Here is a 24,876-nt window from a genome sequence, read left to right on the forward strand (position 1 = left end):
AATAATAGGTACACGATACATTGATTTTGAACTTCATTTGCATTATGCTCAGTTGGCCAAATATTTCTCAGCTGTTAGGCTGTACAGCTTAACTAGGGTAGCTGAGCAGGGATCAGTAGGACCGGAAGCTCTCTTTGCAGCTCTGCTTCATGTAAAAGCAGCCATGCTAACATCACACTCGCTTCTTCCTAGCTGAATCCTCCATTCCAACTGATGCAGCTGATAGAACTGTCCTGAACCCTGAATTCCTCTGCTCCTCCCCTTCCCCTCCCCACAACTGAGAAATGTAAATTCAGTATCAGACAACTAATTCCTTATGTCAACTGAAAATTAGATGTACCTTTGTACCCTGGAGAGCCTACTCTGCTCCAGAAAGGCTGCAGAGCAGATGGGACATGAAAACAACTGTGCCACAGAAGGAAAGTTTGTCAGTAGGTAGAAATTAAACAGATCAACCAGCTGTTAGTCAATTGTTTAGCCAATTTTCTTCTATGTTCTGCAGCAAATGGAAACAGTTCACCTGAGACACGGACTGTTTTGGGGTGTTTTGGGATATTTGGATGTTTTGGGATATTTGGGAGTTTTCTCTCTCTTTTTCTGACTGTGCAGAAAGACTAACCTGGATGTCCAAGTAAGGTAGAGTCACTCTTGGCTCAGAAAAGTAATGTAAAGTACAAATTACCACTGATCTTTCTTTAGACTGTGAAAAATACATATTACTTTTAATAACTATCACCAAATCTTACTGGACTGTGACTTCTGCTTTGCAGAGAGAAGTGATTCAACCTTTACAAAAGTGAACATACTACTTTGGTTCGTTTAGATAGGTCTCCACGTTCTGTTACTAGTAATGAGTATCATTCCATTTTGTATGCACAAAGCGGCATCATAAAGGTTAAATAAGCACAATCAGTTAAAGTATCGTCAGAGGTATCTTCTGTAATAAAAGCCTACTTTGAAAATATTCAGCCGCATAACAATTCTGTAGCTGCATTATAAAATAAAAGTGCATTGCCGTATTGATAATGTTTTTTCTCATAAAACTCATTGCTGTTATCTGCTTATTGACTTACTAGGAAGGAGACAATTTATTTTCTGTAAAATCTTTGCAAACTGATTGCCACTGACTGGATTTTTTTTACTACTACACAGAATTCTCTCCAACTATTTGGAACTTATTTTTAACCAGCTGGAGGTTTTTTCCTCACTTGGCACATGACTCTTCTGTAGTCTTCCTATAAAGAGAAATGGCAAAATTAGGTCTCTATGGCACATTGTGAATAAAATTGAAGACTTAGGTAGAATATAGCATTTTCTGTAATACAAGAAATTCAGTTTTTCTTCTTTAAAACTGAATGCCCGTGATTTGGCTATGTGATATATCTCTATGGTGGCTCATGCATCTATAAACTGACCTCCTGAGAGTGAGGTAGGTATTGGAAGGATAGTTGCACTTGGAATGAATTGCTGCTATGATTTCGAAGGCAAAGGGGAAGTTATGGTAACTGCCAGCCTTGACTACCAAATCAGGAATCAGCACTCAGTCAAACTGTTTCCCCTGTAGGCTTACTGTTGACAGTTTCTTTCTCCCCTCCCTCCCAGCTTTGAAGAAACAGTGGGATACTTTGGGATAAAGCCAAAGCCTGGTGAGAAGGAGATCACACCAAACTATGTTTTCACGGTGTGGTACGAATTCTGCAGTGACTTCAAGACCATTTGGAAACGAGAGAGCAAAAGCATTTCCAAGGAGCGGTAAGGTTCTAATAAAGTCATTAATACCATTTTAGATGTCTGGGAAACTGTTCCTTCTCAAACCTAACAAATTATACTCCTATATTTCACAGGCGTCATTGTTTTCTTTCAGATCTAATGGACATCAAGGAAAGATTATTCCCTCAGGGTGCGTAGGAAAATTCACCAAAGGCATGCTGTCCCCACAAAAAGATAAACACATATAATCTGATAAATTACACTTTTGTAACCCCTTCCAATTACTAGCTAGTAAAATGAAAGGGGAGCTGTGCTAATTTGTAACAGATTGCTTCTCTGTGCATTTTCATGTTGAACTAGCCTAAATGAGGCGATATTGCTGTCGCAGACAGTACAGACAAATAAAAGTGAATGCTTTTCCAGTTAATATACTGCACTTGCATCAAAGGGAAGCCCCAGAGATTCAGGCCACACTTAGCACTGTGTTGAAGCCCCACGCTGAATTTACAGCACCACTTCTGACTCTTGGTGTCCTGCTGAGGACTTCAAACTACTTACCGCTAGATCTCACCGCAGTCAACTGATTTTATTAGTTAGAGTAAAAAAAATAAAATATAAACCCTTCAATTATTTGCTCACTTTTCTTAAAGACCCTAAAAATCTTTTGCAAAGAAAAGATATCTATACTATGAGTGAGTAAATGCCATGTTAATCATATCTCAATTCATTTGAAAAGACCTAAAAAGTGGTATTGTGATCATGCTTTGGAAAAGAATGGACTAATCACTTTAAGCACAAAATACAAATCCAGGTGTGTATTCTAAAGTGACATAGATGTAAAGAAAAGATTTCTTAGAAGATCTTAACGCTTATATTTTCCTTTTTTGCTTTAAATGAGTGGGGATCTTTGAAACCTGTGAATGTAGATTTTTAAAGGACAAAATGGAGAAAATATAAATTCCTGATTGTGAATCTTATGGGCATTGTTTTACAGGTTTTAAACTCTTGAAAGTTGTAGGTGTTTGTATCATCTGTTTAATGGTTAAATTGATTTTAGAAGCTGACAGCTGTGAACATTGACAGAAAATCTTTTATTTCTTTTTCTCTAAGTCAATATTCAAACTGGTTTTCCAAATTGAAAAACATGTAAAATTACTAGTCACTAAGCAGATTGCTCTAATCATCTAGGGATCGTATCATGAATATACTTCAGTTCAGAGGGAAAAAACCATCCAGAGCATACATCTATTCTTTTGTATATAGTTAGTACTTTGCTGATGGGATACAGTGATCCCTTCAGAGCAATTGATTTAAGATGCTGATTTATTAAATGTTTGATTAATACATCAGAAAACTTAAAAAAAAAAAAAAACTCAAAGTTTCTTAAAACAACATTCAAGAGATCTTCATAAGTAAACTGCCATATTCAGTGTTTTCCCGCTGGAATGAGATGAGAATTACTCATTGTTTAATAATAATGTAAATAAAATGTAATAGTAAAAGTACATTGCAAACGTTTCATCAGTTCCTTTAATACATATTTCTATTCCTATTCATGAATGTAAAGCAATGCCACTTGTTAGAATATTTCTTCAAAGTGCTAGTTTCTGGATTATTTAGATTTTTTTCAGAGTTCAATTTTTTTATAAAGTTTCATTAATCTCAAAAGAACAATTCATTGTCATTTACATTAAAAATCTACATGATTCATCAAGACCATGAGGTGTTGAATTGAGGATCTTTGTGTAATAATTAAATTAGAATGACAGAAGAGCTGTTTTCATCATCCTAAATTGTTTTGTAATGTGCTACTGAAAAGAAGAACCTCATGAAATCAGTAAATTTGAATGATGGGAAAACTATTTTAATCATCTGAAAATGTCCTGTGAATTCACGACCTTTTAAGGTTTTGTTTTACAAAGTGTGAGACTAATAGTTGATGAACTGATGCCCAAGAAATTTTGAAAGAAAGCTCAGAGTCATTCTACGCATTGGTAACTAAAAACCTTAGTATGACAGGAATGGACAGCTGTCTTCCATAACTGGCTAATTAATTTGATGCACTATTTGTTTTGCATTTCTGGAGATGGTAATTAAAAAGAAAAAAAAAAGACTATGTTCATCAACAGTGAATTCTTTTGTTCTAAAAAAAATTTGAAGAGGAAAAATTGGTAGCGAAAGTCAATATTTTCATTGTTGGGTTCTGAAATGAAGACATTGATATCCTTACGTAAACACTTTTACTGTTACCTTACCCTTCCAATTTCAGGAGGAGCTGCATAAGTATAAAATGTATCTGAATTAAACTAGTTGTGTAGATACCTAAATATGGATTTAATGGCTTACTTTTATAGGAGGATGTCAGTACTGGATTATAATTTCTCACTCGTAAAGTATGGCTCAGAAAATTCTAAATTTAATTATAATATGCAGAATTATCAGTAACATGCCATACCAAACGTATTATTAAAAATATATTAGCTTAAAATTAATAGTAGTGAAACTAGGTCAAAAGATTTAAAGTGGAAAATTAAATTTTTATACTCAAAACGAGCTAGTTTATGTTGCATAAGAGAAACTATAAAATCTCTGAATTTGTGGGAGACAGGATACCCCCTGTAACAAAATGACAGCCTCAGCTGCAGGAGCCTGTTTTGTCTAACATCTACTTGGCTCCTAAATGTAACACGACTGTAGAAATCTAATTAGATGAATGCTTTTTCATGAAGTAAGGGAAACACTTTAACAGAGCTGCCCGTCACTTAACTCACTGTGAAAATAAATTAGCTGCCTGCAGAATATAGTTGAATCATTGTCTCTTTCCTGGACAAAATTTGAACACCATTTAGAAAAACAAGACAGAATTACAGATAGATAACAAACCTAGATAGATACAACAAATAAACGACTACAGAGATAAAATGAAGAAACTTTTTAACTGTGTGCATCCAGGTACATCAACTGCTTTTTTTTGCTTTCTTCTTCTTATAAGATTTTGAGATGGTAACCAAACTGAAGTCCAAAACAAAGTTCTGCCATCTTATACTGTGGTAAATTGCGTATCTACAAGCCTCATTTCCTTTTTTTAGTCTACTAATTTTATTTTCAGTTAGTATGTCTATGCATTCAGAATCAAAATAAATGTGTATTAGGTGAATGCCTACACATAAGTCTATTAAAGCATTCAAGATCTGGTAAAGTGTATTTTAATATAATATCCTAGCCTAGTTTGAATATGAGGAATATGAATATATATTAAGTATATATTAAAAAACAAGTAATTTGCCGTGATGAATAGAAAATCACAAAATGTAACTGTATGTTTTGCAAAATAAGTGTGATGAGGATTATCATGTGCTTATGCTTTACATATGAAGCAACCAAATAGGAATTGAATTATTCCTGTTAATTTTTCTCACTGCTTCCACTGCAAATGTAAGACTGTAGCAATAGTTACCACACTAGATAAAGCCATTTCCTTTACATAGAAAATACGTATATACAAATTGCACAGCTAAGGAACAGAAATTAGGAAAGAAAAAAAGAACGAAAGTTTGTCTCAAGGTCTAGAGAAGACACAGGCATTTGGTAAACAGTAATACATGCTTCATCTTCAAAATAGGGTAAGTCCTGCTTTTAGAAGGTCCCTTTTTTACTGCCTTTTTTGTTCTTGAATGTTATCACTAGCACAAAACACATTGATGGTATCACCTTTATCTTGTGAAAAAAGCTATAGTGATTATTTTTTGGGGTCCGCAAAAGCGATGAATGACAGGTTTAAAAAGATGAAGCTCTGAATGTAGCAGTGTGAATAGCTAAAGGTGGTAATTGAACAATAAAAAGGGCTGTGAACGGTGCCCAGTAAATTTTTGTTTACCACAGTAAGTTGGAGTAGGCTATAGTTTTCTACCTCTTTTGTTTTTGATGCATGTTATTGGTCTGATCATCAGTTAAAGCTAATCAGTGAGGCTAACTAGCACCTAACGACTGAAATTTGTCAGGAGCACTTGCCACAGGGGAAGCAGTGGATTACGTTTTTGTTTTCAATATTACAGTGAGCAATGAGGAAAAGTAATCTTTAGTTCAAGATATTATAACAGTTTTTGAAGACCGTATTTATTTTGTAGCTTGATCTTAAATGTAAGTTTCTCTCACTGTAACATAAACATTATGTGATACCATGCTATACCATGCTCAAAACCTGATGATACAAAAGATACAACAAGATACAATAGAGAACTTAAAAGCACAAAGGGTGAATGGGAAATAGTTATTACATATCTCATCTAAAACAACATCAAGTGAAGCTAGCAAGTGGGTTGTGCAAGCCAAACACAGTGATTGCTTTACAGTAGCCATACTTAATCTGTTGAACACCTTGCCACCAGATGTCCCAGGTGCCAAAAGTTTGTGTTTCTTCTGAATAGTAATGGTACAAATCCATATTAGAATATGAAGAACTGTTCATAGAGAGTTTCCTGCTGGGGAAGTATTCTGGGGATTGCTACTGAATGCTTTGGTCCTTAGATGTTCCTTGGTATCTGGTGGTACCCAGCTCAGATGGACTGAAGCGTATTTTTAGTCTGAGCTGGTGTAGCTTTTTTGGGGCTTACTGTTCTTTTCTTAAGCACCAGGTTCGATAAAGGCATGAAGTTATTTTTTTTTCTTGTGACTACAGAGGTAAAATTCCTCACCTTCAAACAGATAATCAGTAAATCCAGAAAAAAATAAAAGCAAACTGAGTGTATTAACATTTTGAGATTTGGAGAGAAATTCCACTGATAACTACATCAGCACAAACATAGAAAAATGTATGTTAATGAACATTTATTCTATATACAATGTAAAGATCTGATCAATAATGATCAAGTTCTTTTTAGAAGGCTTGACAGGAGGCTTCACTAGCCAATTCTATTGTACAATACAGTGATAGAAGTGGGCAATATTCAAACTTCAAAGTCTGTTATAAGGCTATTTTGATGCTAACCAAGGATTTTACCAAATAACTGTCTGTCTTCACACACCAGTAAGACCTGAACATTCACGAGTAGCAATTGGCTTGCTCAGACTGGATTTTTTGTATCCTAACTGTGGGCTTTCAAGTGCAGAATGAACCAGCTCACACCTTCTCTCTGGCTGGGTGAGAAGCATAAGTGAACATGACAAGAGTTTATCTGCTGAATCTCTGGTTTACGATGAGAACTTTTTAATAACAAGCATATATTTTAGTTGAATTTCTGTGTTGGAGTTATAAATTAAAAATGATGCTTTTATTTTTCACTAATATGTTCCAATTTAAGAAGCATGACTTGCATCCAGTTTACAGGGAAAGCCAACACCTGTCACATCGAGGCAGGAAAAAAGCAAATTATATTCCCACTGATTATAGTAAAGATTCAAATATAATATTGAAGTAATGGGTCTCCCAATTAAAAATACATTTCTTTGTTCACTTCATTCATTTTTGTTTTCCATACTGTGTGATATTGTGCTATACTGCTCAGCATTGCAGTTGACACCACATCTTCTTTATTCACTAGCATATATTGACCTCTTTTGCTCACCGTTGAATGAGAGTAATGTTTCTTTTGAACACAACCATGTTGTGGTTGATCAGATTTCAAAGCTTAATTGACTTGGATTCCTTAAATCTTCTTTTTTCTCCACTGAAACACACTGACACAACAGAGCTATTAGTGTTTAATGTCTTGGAATGGTAAGTAGACCTGAGTTGTGACATTCACTGATTAACACTGCCCAAAACACAACGTGTGAGGAATATCTATTGCCTCCTCTGCTGAGATTATAAAACATGCCTTAGAAAAGCAGGCCTTCCCCGAGGTGACCCTGACAGAAGTAAATCTTGAGCTGTTTTCCTGTAAAGACAAGCCATTGCTGTTTCCTCTGCAAAAGATATTTTTCCAAGTTTATAATTAGTTGTTCTTAGACTGCTCTGCCCCTTGAATTGTGCAGTCTCCAAGCTTTGAAAAGTCATGGCTGTTAGGTGAAGTCCCTGGTGGCTGGAAAAAGGGAAACATCACTCTCATTTTCAAGAAAGGGAGAAATGAAGACCCAGGGAACTGCAGGCCAGTGAGCCTGAAGTAATGGAAAGGAATTCACAAATTAATCTACTGCTGTCAGGCAAATTTATGATTTTAAATTTGGAAGGTTTTCATACTATTTTGTTTTTCTCATTTCAACAATAGTGCTTCCATGCACAGTAGCCAGTTCTAGTACCCTAACCATGTTTAACAACAACAACAAAATTATTTATTAGACAAGTTTACAGTGTGGATGCTTCACTAATGTAATTACTGAAATAACCACTTTGTTAATAATTGACTTTAAAAAATCACAGGGAATTATATTCATCTCAAATTATGTACTTAACTTTCTATGAATACCTGCTAATCTTATCAGTCATGTGTTAACAAAGTGATTTCTCCATAAGAGACCAAAGTGTAATACATAATGTCTCTCTTAACCAAAGATCAAATGATTTAGATAATTTTAGTGGGCTGGTTTATTTTTGTTCCCAATTCCAAACTATTCATTCTATGTAAAAAATTCCAGACTTCCTGAATATAGTGCAAATATGGAATAAAATACACAGAGATACACCTAAATCAGCAACAAGCATAATTTTCTTTTCAAGACCAAGGGCTTATAATCCCTAGAATTGACCTTTCAGCTGAAAATGTGAACTCAAAACATTTAAAAACACTTCAGAAAACTGTCCTAGGACCAAAGAGAATGTGATAGGAAAGAAAACATGATTGAAACTGGTAAAAGTTTAGAAATTCATACCTCTATTTGATTGTGCTGAACCTGCTTACATACACCTGAAATGCATTTTCATCTTTGCATAAACTTTGTAGCTGTGAGGGATAGCATGCTGTTCAGTGGCTGTTGTCATTATGAAAAAGAAACAATCCATACTGATTAACAAAAAACTGTAAAAGGATGGAGTAGTATGTTACAGCTTAGTTGCTGGCTTGACACAGAGAAAGCTAATTAAGTTTAAATTTTAAAATGTATAGAATAGTAATTTCATCTTGGTGTATTTGAGGTTGTACTTGCAGCTAGGAATTACAACAAGGAATGTTATTTTCCAACACTGAATGTTGATAAACACAATGAGGAATTTATGAATGTGTTCTGTATTTTTAAAAAGATGTCCAGAATTGGGTATGCTGATAATGTTACAGCAAGGAAATACACATCAGTAATTGCAGTTATAATCCACTTTCCTTCCTGCTTTTCTTCCAAAATTCCTCAAAAATTGAGCGTGTCGAAAGTGGTTTAAACTGGACGTGGTATTTTTAATACTTTTTGACTGGCCATAACAATTATTTCTACTAGTGGAAAAAAATTAAATAAGAGAAGAAAATACAATTTTTCAGTTCCAGAGTGCCAAGAAATGCGTTGTTTATAGTAAAAGGCTGATCTTGTGTGCAGTAGTGAAAACTGGGCTGCTGAGTTCTTGCTTGTAAAAACTCACTTGCAATTTTTTTCCCTCTGCATATTGCATATTGAATTGTAAAGTAGGTGTCTGTAGCATCAGCATTTTAAAGGCTGATAGCTGTCCAGATCCTGTCTCCGTCATGCCAAGAATTTTCTTTCCTTTTTATCACTGTTTAGCACATAATTTCCCGTCTTTTCCTCTGTCTGAGAGAAGGAGAGTCAAGTCCCTTTCTCCTTTCACTCTTGATAAAACTTCTGATTGTGTTATTCTCATTAAATCCTCACAGAAACACGGGATTTAGGATCTGCAGTACAATAAAAGCAAAAGGCAAGAATAGAAACAATGGAATCAGATCTGTGTTCTTTCCCCTTATCTCAGTAGTGTTTTTAGTAGTCTAGCGTGTAGCTGTGCACAAGGCTGCCTTAACTATCTGTACACAAGGACCTCTTCTAATTTGTGTCTCTCTGTATCACCACATCAGTGAGATTGGCCCAGCAATTCCATGTAAAGCAACAGGGAAAACATTAAGATAAAAACTGGCAGATGCTTTCATTTCAAGATCTTCAGAGGAAATTAAAAGGATAACCTAGCAAATGTCTTGCTAAAGTATTGTATTCTGTATATATAAAAGATCTAGACAGCTAGCTTGTGGATGTTTTTTAAAGTATCTTCTTGCCTTCCTACTGCAGCTGTTTTGGTTCCATACAACCCTGATCCCACAAGAAGGGAGAGATAGTTTGCCTGCTGATATTTTTAATTCACAATGCAGACAGACTGTGCTTTTGCTTTTCTCTTAAGTTAAAATGCAGTCTGATCTATTTTGGTACTTTATGAAGTGCCTTTGAATACTGATTAGTATTTTGTTTGGTCAATGTGTCTAAAAAGGTCAGTGGTGGTACTTCCTACAGATAAAATATATATTAATCAGACCTAGAGCAGTTTTAATTTCTTTGATTCTAACAATGCATTTTGTGTATATTTTGTTTCAGAATTAAAGTGGCTCAGCAATCAGTAAGCAAGTTAACTGCAGAGAAGAAGGTTGAAACAAAGAAAATCAATCCTACAGCTAGCCTGGTACGATCTCTTTCTCAGTATGACATTTAGAATGTTTTTGTGACACTGTTCTTGTCATTCAGGATGATGGTGGGTTTTTCTTCCTGTTGATGTGTGATGCAGAGTTCTTAGTCAGTTTGAACTAGTAGGTTATTACTCTTCCCATAGAAAAATTGCAAAGCTTATGCCCTACAGTGGTCTAATAGTGAAGGCTAAAGCTTAGTTTAGTTGTGCCTAAGTATGGCTCTGCTATTGTAGATAACTAAACATAATTAGACCTTTTCTGATTTCTTCCCCCTTGCCGCTAAAGTCTCTTGTATTTTCTTTCACACTATTTAGTGCATTGTGGCTTACTGTATACATTTTAAAAATGAGAGTCTTCTTCCTTTAAAACCTAACAAAATGTTGTTTACTCTGTTGAATAGTGGTAGAAGGGTTCAAATTCTCATTGTGTCATTAGTGTTTCCCAGTTTTTTTTTTTTTTTTTGATAAGACACAGAAAGAGGAATAATAATTTACACTGTAGATAAAACTGGTTTTTATCTTTGTGCAAGGCAAAGAATTTCTCAAACTGTGGGATGCAAGAGAATAAGGGAGGGAAATGTAAATGAAGGAAGTCAGTTATTTCCACTCCCAACAGAGCATATCAGTTGCAGGTCAGGCGACAGAGATACGAATGACTATACTTGCTTGGGAAGAGGTCGTTAGACAACATAATCTACCTAATGCTAAATTAGAGTATTTATGTCAGCAGAAACCATTCTGGACAAGAGAATATATTAGATTAAACTGAGAAATGCATCTAGTTTACTCTCGCTGCACTGATGTTCACAAAGCTGCTCATTCATCTCGGTATTTTTAAAGGCACACAGTATTTGACAAGCGTGTAGTTAAAGCAAACTCAGCTTCCCTAAAGTAACTAGTGAACTCACTGTGAGCCTTCCTTGAGTGCTCCAGGAGTTTCTTTGTCTGATCGCTTCTTTTTAATTAAGGAGAACTCTAATCTGCTGCCTCATTTATTACTTCTCAGTATTCTAGACGAAATACTTAAGGCAACTTGAGAGCAGAAGGAAAATTAGAGGAAAGAATGATAATAAAGTTCTTTTTACTTTTAATAACAGAAAGAGAGACTACGTCAAAAAGAAGCCAATGTGAATGCCAACTGAAAGAAGAAAGATGAAAACAGTGTGTCTTAATACCTTTCATGATGCCCATGGCCCAGAGAGCACCTTATATTTGCTTTTGAATTCTGCTTTACTGATCTGTTCCAAGACAATCCACTAAAGATTTTTCAGTTCCTTCAAAGGTGTTTGTACATAAAGTAGAAGGAATCCTAAGAAATTTTTTTACATGGGAATTCAGAATGATTCTCTGTAGTTCTTCCTTACATTGTAAGGAATCTGGTTGTTTATGGTTATTTAAAGTACTCTATGTATAATGCAGTAATATGAAAGAGTTAAAATGAAAATTTTGGATACAAGGTTAGATAATGACTAACAACCTGTGGGTTATTTACAGGGCTTTGTGTAGATTTGAGCAAATATGCTTTTCAGCTCACAGAGCACTATTATACCATATTTTTTGTTACTTCAGCAGTATCTGAGGTAAAATTGACTAACTGTAAGTAATATTACAGTGTCTGAGTACTGGATGCATCTTTCTAAAACTGATTAAATGTAGTTATAGATTTACTCTGTATTTTACTATAAATATTTTTATAGAAGCCTCAACTTATGCCACACATTGAAATGAAAGCAATATTTTGCACATGGAAAGGAATAGCTTCAAATTCTTTATCTGTATGATTGATGGTATAACTGATTCACTATTTTTTGTTTGTTTGTTTGTTACAACCTGCTCTATATTCTGAACTCCAAAAAAAAAAGAAAGATTAAAAAGTATATTTTTATTTCAGTGTATGTTGAACCTATCAGTTCCATAAAATAATGTTTTTACTAGTCATTATTCATTGAACTAAAATACAACAATGTGTTTCCATGAAGTTTTATATTTGTCATTAAATCTTCATCTTTCAGTTCTACTGAAAGCTTTCTTTTAAACAATGAATAAGTCACTCTAAAAAGCTTGGTTTTGTCTTTCTACAATTTTATGAAGAATGTATCCAGCATATAAATATCTATTTATGTGGATATATAAATTTAATAAGTAAAACTTGAAGAAGAAATGCGAGCTTTCATCCTGCAGCATTGTAACCATTGCTTGTAAAGTAGCAGAGCCTGAAAAAAAATCTACCAAATATCCACTGTTACGTGAAGATTCTTAGAAGGAGAATCTTGGAGGAGTTAATTTAATGTAAAAACAGGACAACGAACTGGAGAAAATGTTCTTCTGTTTGCTGACCATAGAGAGAAACTGCCTTCTTTATGATAAAGGTATCTGAAGTGGGTTAGGAAGAGATATTAGATAAAGAAAAAAGTACCCCCCCCCCCAAAAAAAGTGGGAAGGCATTAGTCCTTTTACTTAATAAATGGAAAGGATACCCATGAAGCAAGTTATTCATCACTAGAAATGAACACTTGTTAAAGAAGACAACAGTTGTGGAAATTACCTCCCATTCATGACTAAAGCTGGAAGACTTCATATACTGCAGGTTTCTTAAATGAAACTATCAGTCCTTAATAGATAAAAATAAGGGAAGCAAGATTGCTCTGTAGGTTTTGGAGTTTCTAGCTGCTACAAGTATACCTGGGATGTGTAAGTGTAATCCTTATGGAAACAGTCAATAACACACCAACAAAAATAAACTGAGTTTTAGCTTTGCTATTCCCACTGAAGAAAAAGATATTCCAAAGATTTAAATTTTGTCTTCCACCAAATAGGTAAAGTACATTTATTTCCAATATTATCAGTGCTAACAGGAGCAATAACACTCGTAAAAACCAAAGAACAGCAAGCAAGGCAATTCTGATGAACTTTTAAGCGAACAACTGTTGAGTTTTGATATGGTTTTTTTTTATCTGTCCTGAAGAGAGTGTATATTGATGTCTGGTTGATTGGGATTTTTTCATTTAAATGTTTTATCTGGGATACCAATCAATAAGATTGATTTCACTGTTTGTGAAATAAGGATTGATGTTGAAAATTCTCATTAAAAAACATACTGTGGAAAAAGTATTTAAATTATTGAAATATCCTGCTTCAGAATTTCTCTCTGTGAAATTTCATTTTTCACTTCAAAGTGACTTTCAGTTTGCAGTGTTGAGAAATGTATATAAAAAGGGATTAAAATTAAAATTTTTGATGTGAAGTGTTCCCTGATTAGATTTATAATTCTTCTTTTTGTTTTCAGATTATTAATTTGCCAACATTTTGAGAAAGTAGGCTATTTTTCAGAAATCTCCAAAACTTATATTGCACAGGTACATTGTTTCTTCCTTATCCACATTTATACCAACTTCACTTTTAAAATGGAGATTTAGATTACAGCTTCAATCATAACTTAAATTATCTATTAGTTGCACTGTTGGTTTTACTGTTTTTAAGTGGAGTAGAAAAAAGTACATCTAGACTATTTAATTAATTCTGTTACTGAAGACTTGGACATTCTTGGACACCCTAAATACCACACTGACACTAGCGTTGCCCAGAGGTGTCATCAGACAATGACTAACAGTATATGTGCTGACCTCAACTAAACTATGGGATTAGCGAAGAGTTATTAACAGATATTATGTATCTATGTAAGCTGTTCAATTATGACATGTTTAGGGACTACAGATGTAACAAACAGCCATCAACAAGACTCATCTTGAGGTCAGCAGGTGTCTCCAGAAGTTACGTTAGAAATTAAATTTAGTTTGGTGCCTCATTTTACCCTCAGTTTTCTAGTTCAGAGGGGAAGAAAAATAGGTGAGAAAGCAAAAAGAATGAAAGTAAAGACATGGAAGGGAACAGAAGACTGGTGCAAGGTACATGACTACACTGCTGTCAAGGAAGTAAAAGAATGGAATAAATAAAGCCAAGCAACCATAGCTACACAATTACTATTTTTCTAAGGTACTTCATTTAAAATACTTCTATGTTATGCAGAATATATGTTTTTTACTGTCCTATTATTGCCAAGCTTCTCAAAATCTGTTAAGCAAAGCAGTATTAAAACCCTTTTTACTCAGTGGGTGCTTATTACACATAAAAATGGTATGTGTTGCTGATTTTTAAACTGGATGATTAAGAAAAACTTAATTTAGATGAGTAACTCTAATTTGTGAAGTGCTCTTTAACTTATTTACAGTGTTATCACTTACTGATAGTAAAATGAAAGATCATTTAGCATTTGAGGTATTTTGACAGTATAAGTTACATTTTTATGGTGTTTATATTAATTTATGAAAACTACCCATGTATTTTGCCATGACTCACGTGTTTTACCATGTGCTTTATTTTAGGATTGTAAGTGTGTAGGCTGAATATAATTTTTTTCAACAAAACAAAAACTGTCGTTTTTGTACATATGAAAAATGAAAGTACAGTGGAATACTCAGAAAGCAGAGAGAAAAATAATTAAGAGTCTTAAGCACTTCTAGGAAGGATGAAGTTTACCTGGAATTTCAAACCTGTTGAATTGCTGAGGATATTGCTGCAACCAGACATTAACAGCCAGGGTATCTCTAACTAGACTTAACATTTTCTCCATGAAACATGTACAGAATATTTTGCTTTCCATATGATGCACAGATTCTCATTGTCCTGATTTCTAGTAAATGTATAGCAATTTCTTTGTCATCTTTCCTACTTGAGGGATATGAGGCAGTAGAACACTGTATTTAGTTATTTAGTTATGCTATTTCTTCATTGTTTCAGGTCACTATCTTAAAAATGGATGCCTTAATCTTGTATGGGTGCAGAATTTCTGAAACATGCAAACAAATTCCAAATATTCATCTCATTACAGCATCAATGTGCTTTTGAAAATCCAGCTCCCTAATCTGTACTCAGGTAACAGGCTAAACTTATAGTGTTAGAAAAGTATATCCATCTAGGTTTTGCTCACTCTTGGCCTTGTCGGGATCTTGTTTAATTTTGTTATGGATCTCACTTATTATTTATTCTTTTTAAAGTCCTGTATAGCTTATTAATTTTTTATAGTAGATACGGCCTGGAAAGTTCTCTTTGGTATTTTTTCCTATGAAGATAAGCCTATGTACATGCACGTAAATGTAAAGAATATAGAATGCCAAGAGATAACTTGACTGTAGTCAATACATGGCTTCAAAAAGAAAAAATATTACGGTCTAAGTGGCTCCTAAAGCCAGCAAGAAAAAAAAATCTGATAATTAAAACCAAATGAGAAATTAAAATTAGAAGTAAATTCCAAACTATTCCTAATGACACTAGTTAACCAATGAAAGTAGGTAGCAAAGGTAGTTGTGGTTTCTCCATTCTCAGTGCTTCTCCATTTTTCTCTGATGCTTTCAAATTAGGGTGGTACATCTTCATGAAAAGTTTGTGTAGTCCAATGCAACTTACTGGACTCAGTTCTGATGTTGTAAGTGTACTCCCATATCCATTGACTTAGCAGCTCAGATAGTCCCTGTTGACAGAAAAATCTGGAAGTATGTCAAAAGACCCAATAAAATACTTTATTTTTCTTATCTGTAATGAGAAGGTTCTTATTCAAGCTAGAATAACTCTTTGTTGTGACTTTAAATTTAAAAAGACATCACAAATAGTGTGACATAGAACAAAATGCAGGAAAATATTCTCAAATTATAAACATTTGCTTTTCAAATGATTAATTAATGTCTGTTGCATATTGTGGTACTTACAAGGTAGCAAACGTATGCTGTGGAATTCAATACTGTTTTAAGGATCCTCAAGCTAAGTCTGAGAGCAATATTACTTTAGATTTTAAAATGTGAAATCCGAGAATCACAGAAACCACAGCTCCTCAGCTTATGTCAGCATTTTTGAGCACGTGGATAGGAATTTAACTTGGGTACAAGAAACATCATGCAAAGTGTACACAACAGTCTGTCCTTTTGGTGATATTAAATATGACCTGTTAATGTCACTACCAACCATTTCCACTGCACCACAAGGTTTGAACTGTAACAATTTTACACAATTATTTCTGAGATTTAATGTTCAAAATATGCAAGTATTCAATACTTGCTTTTGTGGAGTTTTTTTGATCAAAATGCCTGAAAAAAGTTTCCTTCCTTCCTTCCTCCCTCCCTTCCTCCCTCCCACTTTTCTTCCTTCCCTCCTTCTCTACCACTTTCCCTCCTCTCTTCCTTCCTTTTTTTTTCTCAATTTTTTATATTCCAAAAAAAAAAACCAAACAAAAAAAACCAACTTATTAGAGCTGTTACTGAAATTTATCTTTTTTTTTTTTCCCCACACCTAAACTTGCACAAGGCCCTACAGTAATTCTAGCAAACTGACAAGCTTCAACAGACAGTAAACTATTTTGAGCACTACCTCATCGAATTCAGGCTTTTGAACTAGGGCCTCTTTGTAAAATGTAAGCATTGGGTATGAAAACGTGTTTGTTTTGAAAAGCAGTGAAGTAAAAATACAGAACTGATATCTTTGAGCCAGAATGCACCACTTTCTTGGGAGGAGATTATCAAGTAGCATAAGCTTTCCCCTGAGGTAGAACAGTATCACCCTTCTTGTTTTGTTTCTGACAGTTGTCAGCTTAGAAAGGTAGAGATTTTTTTTTCATGAGGTATTTTGGATTAATTTCATTTCACATTTTATCACCTCAATTTAATCTTCAACAATCTAAGATTGAGGAATTACGAAGGCTATTTATAGAGTCTATTACTATAAGTGTTTATATACACAAGTAATTTAATGTATGAAGTATTCCTGTGGCCCACAGTTAAAAGATCTAAAGAGGACATTATAGGATCATGTAACTGAGCAAAATCTCTTCTTTAATCTTGTCATGAGATTTATCCTGAGTTGTCACAGTGTCAGACACAGATTTCTTTTCTGTGGTAGGATCTGCTGTCAAAAGGTATTGGAGCTCTCGGAGCTTTTGGAGGATGGAGAAGAAGGCTGTTTGCCATTGGCCATCAACTCCTAAAACCATTTCTTCTATGGAGTTACTCTGCAGTTCAGTTCTCCGAATCAGGATTGCATTGGGGCTACTGTGAAACTGGAAAATATAGTCGAAGGGATATATATTTTCAAAGGGAAAAGGGGTCATAGCTGTAAAAGATTAAAGTAGAAGCTAGCAGACTCTTCCAAAATAGCAGAAATATTGCATGGTAGTAGTATGTAATCTTTAATTGATCTATGCATTTTAGAAATTTTGCATTCATATACAAATTTCTTTCTGTGCCTATATTTTTGTTTTTATTACTCCGATAACTCAATATGAACAGAATCACTTTTACTTTTTTACTTTTTTACTGTGCTCTGACCACTAAAAATAATCCATTACCAAGATGCCAACAGGCAGTTTCATTTCAGGTTTCCCAGTGTTGCCCTAACAGGAATCTTCATGTTTTTCTACGGCTAGGAAGAATTTGGCTCCCACACCACCTGAGTTGTCAGCCTTGTCTAATCATAAACCAGTAGTTGGTAGCTTAGGGCAAATGATGGTGCCAGATGGCATCACTACTGATGGCTATTCTCTTCAATGCAATTACAAGATACCTGAGGCAAAATATAATCCTGAAGATGGCATGGTGGGTTGTTTCTTTTAAAACTGTAACATACTTGATAAACTCAAAGTCCTAAAGAGTATTGGCATGGTCTAAGATTTGTGTACTATGTTGACTCTGGCATTGACATGGTATAAGATTTGTGTACTATGTTGACTCTGGCATGCAGCATCCCTGTTAAGTTAAGCTCCAGTGACTTTTAGGAAGAGGAGCTGTGACATCTGTTCACTGATTGAGAGTCTTCCTTTAATCTTTTTTGGAATCTGAAGCAAAATTATTTTTTGTGGCATGTGAATTACTCATAAAAAATGCAAATGATATATTTGCTCTCGCCTGGAGAGATCAAGCTTGTAGTTCCAATTTTTTACTCTCATTTGGCATGTCATAAATACATTCTGTAGTATTTGGGCAAATGCTCATCCTGAGCAAATATGTTATAGAAACTGCATAACCATGTAGAGATCAAAGAATATAGTGTTATTTCCTGCTCCTTAAAGCATCTATAGTCATCAAGAGAACATATATCTTGTATGGCACCTACTGCTTATTTCTTAGTATGTTGTAATTTAAGGAATGTATTGCCATTAACAGCTGATCACTATGCACAGGGTAAAAGCCATGTTTTTTTTATAGTTCATTGGTTGGTTTTTCACTTTACTAAAATAAGCTTTTGTGATGTGAGTTTATTCTAGACTTCAAGGGGAAATTCACCATTTCATAACAAAGCAAAATAGAGCAAAATCATTGTTCTATACTTCTTTCAAACCTGACAGGAAGGTGGAGAAATAGAAGTGATTATTTATTTTTTTTCATTCTGCATGAAAACAGTACTTCTGATTCCTTTTCACTCTAGTTATTCATCTTGTGCTACAGCTTAGTGTGTTTTAGAAAGACTGCAAAGAAATTAGAAGGTTCATGTGTGAATTTCATTCCTTAAAGATTCCCTGTAATGTTCAAATTCAACAGACTGGCCTGAAGAATTCCTGCCCTTTTCCCCACTCTCCTTGTTTTATTAGAAGTAAAGTCGTGCATTTACAAAACTAGTTGTTAGAGTTCCAAGAAAAACTCAACTTTGGGTGAAGAGAGGTCACTTATCTTCCAAACCGCAGCAAAGACTTATTCAGCTTTACTGAGCATGATTTGAATGTTAGCAATTCACCTAAAAAAACTCAGTTTCAAAGGGTTAGATAATCAGTACAATGTTTTCAAACGTTTCTTTTCCTTACTATTTTACTTTGAGAAAGCCTGCTTCTCTGAGTAGGAGACAGAACTTGTGCATTTAATTATGCAATCAAGACTTTTGCTCTATTTGAGACCAAAAGTACATGTGACATGAGAATTCCATCACAGTGACTGGCGTTATGTTTTATAAATATTTTCCATCACTTATCCAGACACGAAATAGAGACACTCTGTAACATACTTGAAAAGGAAAAGGTTGGCAAATAACTCAGTTTTAAAAGATACAAAGCCCATTCTTCCTTTCTAGCTGATTGTCATTCGAAGAAGTCCAACCTCAGGTAAAATCCTATTGAAGTGTTGGGATTTTGCTAATTAGTTTGAATTAAAAAATGATATTATCTCAGATAATCAAGCTGGCTTGTCTTGGATAAGCTTCCATGGGTCTCAGAGCACTAGTCAAATAAAATAATTAATGTGCATGATCAACAGCTGCATGTGTAGCCTGAACAATAGTTTCATTTGCATATAACTTGAAAGAGGAAGAGATTGGAGAGGATTTTCAGATGTCAAGTTCAGAAATGCATTTTTATCCTACTGCACCTGTTTTGAAATGTCACTGATATCTCTTGCAAAGGAAAATGAAGCTCATGGACTATGTAAGATGAAAATGGATAAGGACTGTTTACAGAGTCTGTGGAAATGTGCTGTTTCGTGTATAAGTCGTCAGCAAAGCTGTGAATGCCCAGCTGATGACCGTCAGTATGTATTTTTTGAAAATACATATTTATTATGATGACAGTGTATTTCAGCTATATCAGACTTACTAACAAAAGCTGCCCTGGCCAAAAAAATTACAAGCAAACCATAGGTTCTGTGAGAGCAGAATAAGTAAAATTGTAATATCTTTCAGGGCAACAGAAAAAGGCCACATTTATTTTAAAAACTAACTTCAACACATTGGAATCATTCAGTAAGTCTTAGGCTTCTAAATGTCCCAATCTCTTTGAAAAGATGATTTAAAGTTTCATGTTTTGATTTTGAAAATACAGCCTGTCATTTCATACAGAATACCACTCAGCTATTACTCTCTGAAGTACAAAGCTAAAAGCTTAGCCGTGTTCAAATGTTTTAGGAAGAAAAAATATAGAAAGATTATTTTTGGAGGAATCAGATTTGGCATCTAGAAAGTGTTTTTAGTAGGATTATAGTATGATTTTCAACTTCTATTTAGTTATTTTGAGATTTTTTTTGTTTTCATTTCCAATCAATTTGAGTTGAATAGTTGTACTGTTGAACATTATTGCTGTTGGTACTCTTCCCTCTCTTCTCTCTATTTGACTCAAAAAACATCAAAATACAGTCTTCTTTGGCTCCTTAACATCTCTTTGAAGACATAGCAAAATGGCAAATTCTCTAGCAATGCTATTAATATTCCGTGTGTACCCAGCAAGTTTCACAGGGTGTAGTCTCTCGTGTCTGCATGTGATTTACTTTAATAAAATCATAGTTTTGCCTGTATGTTACATACACACTCAGTGTTAATATATTTGCTGTCATTTGAATTGAGCTCAACTTTGCACTTTTCATCCCACAAAATGTACTGCAAAAATAACAGAATAGTAGCATGGTTTAGCATTTTATTTTCAGGAACTGAAGTCCTTTGAGTAGTTGTCAACTAAATGTAACATAAATATCCAAGAATAAGCTAAATAGATTAAGGTGCTTTTTTTCCTCTTCACTTTGTAATTACGTGTGTGTGTGTGTGTGTGTGTGTGTGTTTACTATGTAAATGAAAGTTCAATTTTCTCAAAAACAAAACGTGCACATGATTAAATTTGTAAAAGTTATGGTAATGGAATGGAGTATTTATTTTTAAACTAAGTTCTTAAGGAAACATTATCTGTATATAGAAGACTATATTTTCCTCCTCAGTATTTTTGTTCATCTTACCAATTGTGTTTAAAATTTGTGTGTAAAACATATTACTGAGGTACTGTAGGTTTCTCTGTTTAAATAACTCTATCTCAATAGTGTTTTCTTTATTTACTCTACTGATCCAGTCAATATTGTACATTCAGTGCGCTTGTTTAAAAGATTCATATTATTCTGGAGATCTGCAAAGAATTAAAATAAGCAGCTTACAGATGTAAATTTTTTGAAGTTCTTTTAATAAATGTTTGGGAAGGTTGTGTCACAGACAATTTGCACACACTTCTGGGGATGTGGATTTCCTTTAGTTCTCATGCTACCTTTGGCAACTTTTACCATTTCCAAATACATAATATTGAAAAGCTCTTAAATGACTTTCAAGAATTCAAAGCATGTTGCCCACAAAAAATATGTACTAAAATACGGTCTCAGAGGATGTATCTTTCATGTCTTCAGACACTAATACATAGGTTCTATTATCTAAGGAAAAAAAAATCACAGTGTAAATTACATTATCATTTTACCTGTGTTTTAATGTTACATGCATTAAATGTGTATTACATAATATGTATGTAGTACATAAATATGTACTACATACACCTAGGCTGATAGTCTAGGAAACCTTATTGTAGATCATTGCAGATGTCTTTTTCTGCTTTCTCTACTGTTAGAATAGGAAACAGCACCAACTTAAGGATAAAATTATAGAGTAATTTTATCCAGCACCTGAGCAACTGATCGCTGGGGGTGTACAGAACTGGAGGCGTCTTTGTCAGGAGGCTAGGCAACTTTCTGAAAAGCCAGATACTTTGGCCATTTTGAGGGGTTTTGGCATCACACATCAAAAGAGAAAAAGAAAGAAAAAAAAAAGTGAGAAAATAATTTGTTTTTAGATATTTTTCTGAACAGCTTAGTCTGTTTAAAAATGGTTAGCCGATCAGAGGTTGGAGTGTACAAGATATGGTATGAAGGACCTTGAAAATCATGATAAAACTCAAGTTAAGAGAGGAAATCAGTAGAGATGCTCAACAGATCTATAGTGATATGATCAAACTATCACTATATGATCTATAGTGATATGATCAAGATCAGTGGTTTTTGTTTGAAAAAGCTGCATTTCTCATCACAGAAGACAATACTGTATTGAGAATTCAGACAAGAACATGAACAGTTATGTAAATGGTCGGAGACGCTAGATGAAAATAATCACCAAGATTTAGACATGAACCAAATGTGAAGAACTGTTTACAATTAGCCTTCTGTAGAAGAGAAGGGATACACATGTACTGGGAAAATATGAGAGATGCTTAAATTGCCACAATGCTGAGAATGCTGGAAGTACATAGATAGACACTGAACAGTTAAAACACATGTAACGAGTTAGATTATCCTAATTAAAATTAACTAAGCCAAAGCAATCTGACTTAGAAGGGTCATTCGCTGTCTTTTCATTCTCTTTTTATTGTCTAGTTTCTTGATCATTTAACACAGTAAAATGAGGTACTGCTGAAGAGGCAGACATTATGAGCTTCTTTGCTTGGAATTCCACTGCTATGCCAAGATGTCAAATGCCAGATTGTTCTTTATTCTCTTGATCTAGTGTTCATGAAGAACCCAAATTTTACCCCCAAGTCCTAAAAGAAGTGTAGGAATGCAAATGTTCTTGAACTGTCAACCTTCATGGTATCTAGGATTCTTTCAATATCTGATAAGAAATAGCCAAAGAGCAGTATTTGCCACTGTGCTGTGTCTGTTATTCTGAGGAAGAAGTACCACATGCAGGGAAGTAAATACATCAGATAAAGTGAAGTTCCAAGAATAAACCTATATAATAACATCAAAGTTGAGCAGAAGTTCAAGATAGTGAAATTGATCTAAGCTCTAAAATAAATGCTTCTCTTCTCAATATAAAAAGCTGTCATCAGATATAAACCTTGTTTTCTATGTTGTAGAATTCTTCATTATTTGTTATTGTATTTCAGCTTTAAAGTCATTTAAAAGTGTTATTTCATAAATACAGAATGAAATTATAACAGACTGCTGTTAAATGTTATCATACAAATTGTCTGCTTTTAATTAATAGGCATATATTATTTACAGAATTCAGTAATTTCAGAGATGCACTGTTTCATACTCATATGAAAGTATTCCTAAATCATCTCTGAGGACAGGGCTTCTTCCACCACCTCACTGGGGAATGTGTTCCTGTGCCTCACCACCGTTATTGTAAAAAAATGTCTTCCTTGTGTCCAATTTAAATCTCCCCTCGTTTAGTTTGAAACCATCTCCCCTTGTCCCATCACAGCAGTCCCTGATAAAGAGTCTGTCCCCTTCCTTCTTACAGGCCCCCTTAGACACTGAAAGGCAGCTCTCAGGTCTCCCCAGAGCCTTCTTTTCTCCAGGCTGAACAGCCCCAGCTCTCTCAGCCTGTCCTCAGAGGGAAAGTGTTCCATCCCTCAGATCATTTTTGTGGCCCTCTTCGGGATGCAAATAAGGTACTTACATACAGGTTATGCATCAGACACTCTGAAAGTAATGCCTCCTATTTATTTCCATGGAAACTTCAACAGATACAAAGAGTAGTAAAGATACAAATAACACAATAATGTTATTTGATAGAGCAGATTCTCAGCTATAAAACATTATATTCAACATAGTCACCACCATAAGCTATGCATTTTCACCAGAGATGAAAAAGAGCCTGTATACTGTGCTCTTAGAGATCTACATGGCTGCCCGGAACATGGTTTGTCTTTCACATTGCTGACACCACTGCTGAAACACACTACCCACCACCTCACTGTGCTCACATCCATTGTTCGGTCTCTGTAAACATTCTGCAAGTGTCAGTGAATGTCAGTGTATGCAATTGTTTCCAAGTGGAGGAATCCAGTGCCACTGCTTTGCTTCATACGCACTTCCATGTCAGATGCCATTTGGTCAGACTGCCCCTCTGCTGCCTTCTGTCACAGGGCAGCAAAATGTAACAGTGTTGGTGGGAAGGTTCAGGCTCTACTGCCACACATCAACATCCACCTCTGACATCGTGAGCCAATCTAATAACATAGGAGGCATTACTTTTGGAGCAGTCCTGTAGGAAATATAGTTTCAGTTGTTCTTGCGCAGGTAGTTCTTACATGCTTAAGTTAGGAATGTTTAAGTTTGGTCTTTGAATACCATATGTTTGTCTCTGAGAGAAACTAAAGCTTTGCAGATCACAGCTGAAGACAGCCTCAGAAGAAATGAGTGCTGAATTGACTTTTACAACTTATTCTTTCTCAGTGGAACTTGTTTAAGCATGCTGGGCCTTCATGAAAACCCTCTGCAACTCCTTAAAAAGAATGTGAAGGGTGAGTGAAGGATAATTTTTTCAATCACAGTATGTTATAAGTCTACTTCTTTCTCTTTTTTTTTCCTTTTGCATTGTTTCCTTTTAGTATTTTATCTGGCTTTCTGTCTCCCTGTTTAAGAAATCCATGCCACATGAATATGCGTTTGTCCACTTCCAACATGTTTGTTACTAATTATGAAATGTAGTCAAACTGTAAATGCCAAGACTTCAACATATGATTAAAACATTGGAAATGATTTATGAAATTGTCACCATTAATAGATATGCAAAATTCTCAGCCAGATTATTGGTCAAATTTACAAGTATTTGTACCAGTGCTTAAGTATTTTTTGTTCAGACTCTACTAGTCACAGAGTCGGGGACAGAAACCTATCGTGTGATTCATAACTAATCAAAATAGTGCCAATAACACCAAGTATTGTTCAATTATGTAAACTGTCAAGCAGTAGAATTTAAAGTTAGTGCCTTAATGAAAACCTTGAGCCACAAATGGCCAGACAAAGTGAGCTTCAAAGATCCATATATGTGAGTTAAGGGAAACCTTTTAA

The 24,876-nt window shown here is 34.6% G+C and overlaps 1 protein-coding gene across 1 annotated transcript in view; it reads left to right on the plus strand.

Annotated features, from left to right (window-relative positions):
- The window catches only part of FMN1 (formin 1), a 116,892-nt gene extending 104,779 nt beyond the window's left edge, over window positions 1–12,113 (plus strand). Inside the window, exons 15-17 of the mRNA NM_204423.2 lie at window positions 1,603–1,752; window positions 10,165–10,249; window positions 11,350–12,113. Coding sequence (NP_989754.2) covers window positions 1,603–1,752; window positions 10,165–10,249; window positions 11,350–11,394 — 280 coding nt within the window. The 3' untranslated portion in view covers window positions 11,395–12,113. The remainder of the gene's footprint in view (window positions 1–1,602; window positions 1,753–10,164; window positions 10,250–11,349) is intronic.
- The last annotated feature ends 12,763 nt before the right edge of the window (window positions 12,114–24,876 follow it).

This window comes from Gallus gallus, chromosome 5 (genome assembly GCF_016699485.2).
Source record: "Gallus gallus isolate bGalGal1 chromosome 5, bGalGal1.mat.broiler.GRCg7b, whole genome shotgun sequence".
Classification (NCBI taxonomy): domain Eukaryota; kingdom Metazoa; phylum Chordata; class Aves; order Galliformes; family Phasianidae; genus Gallus; species Gallus gallus.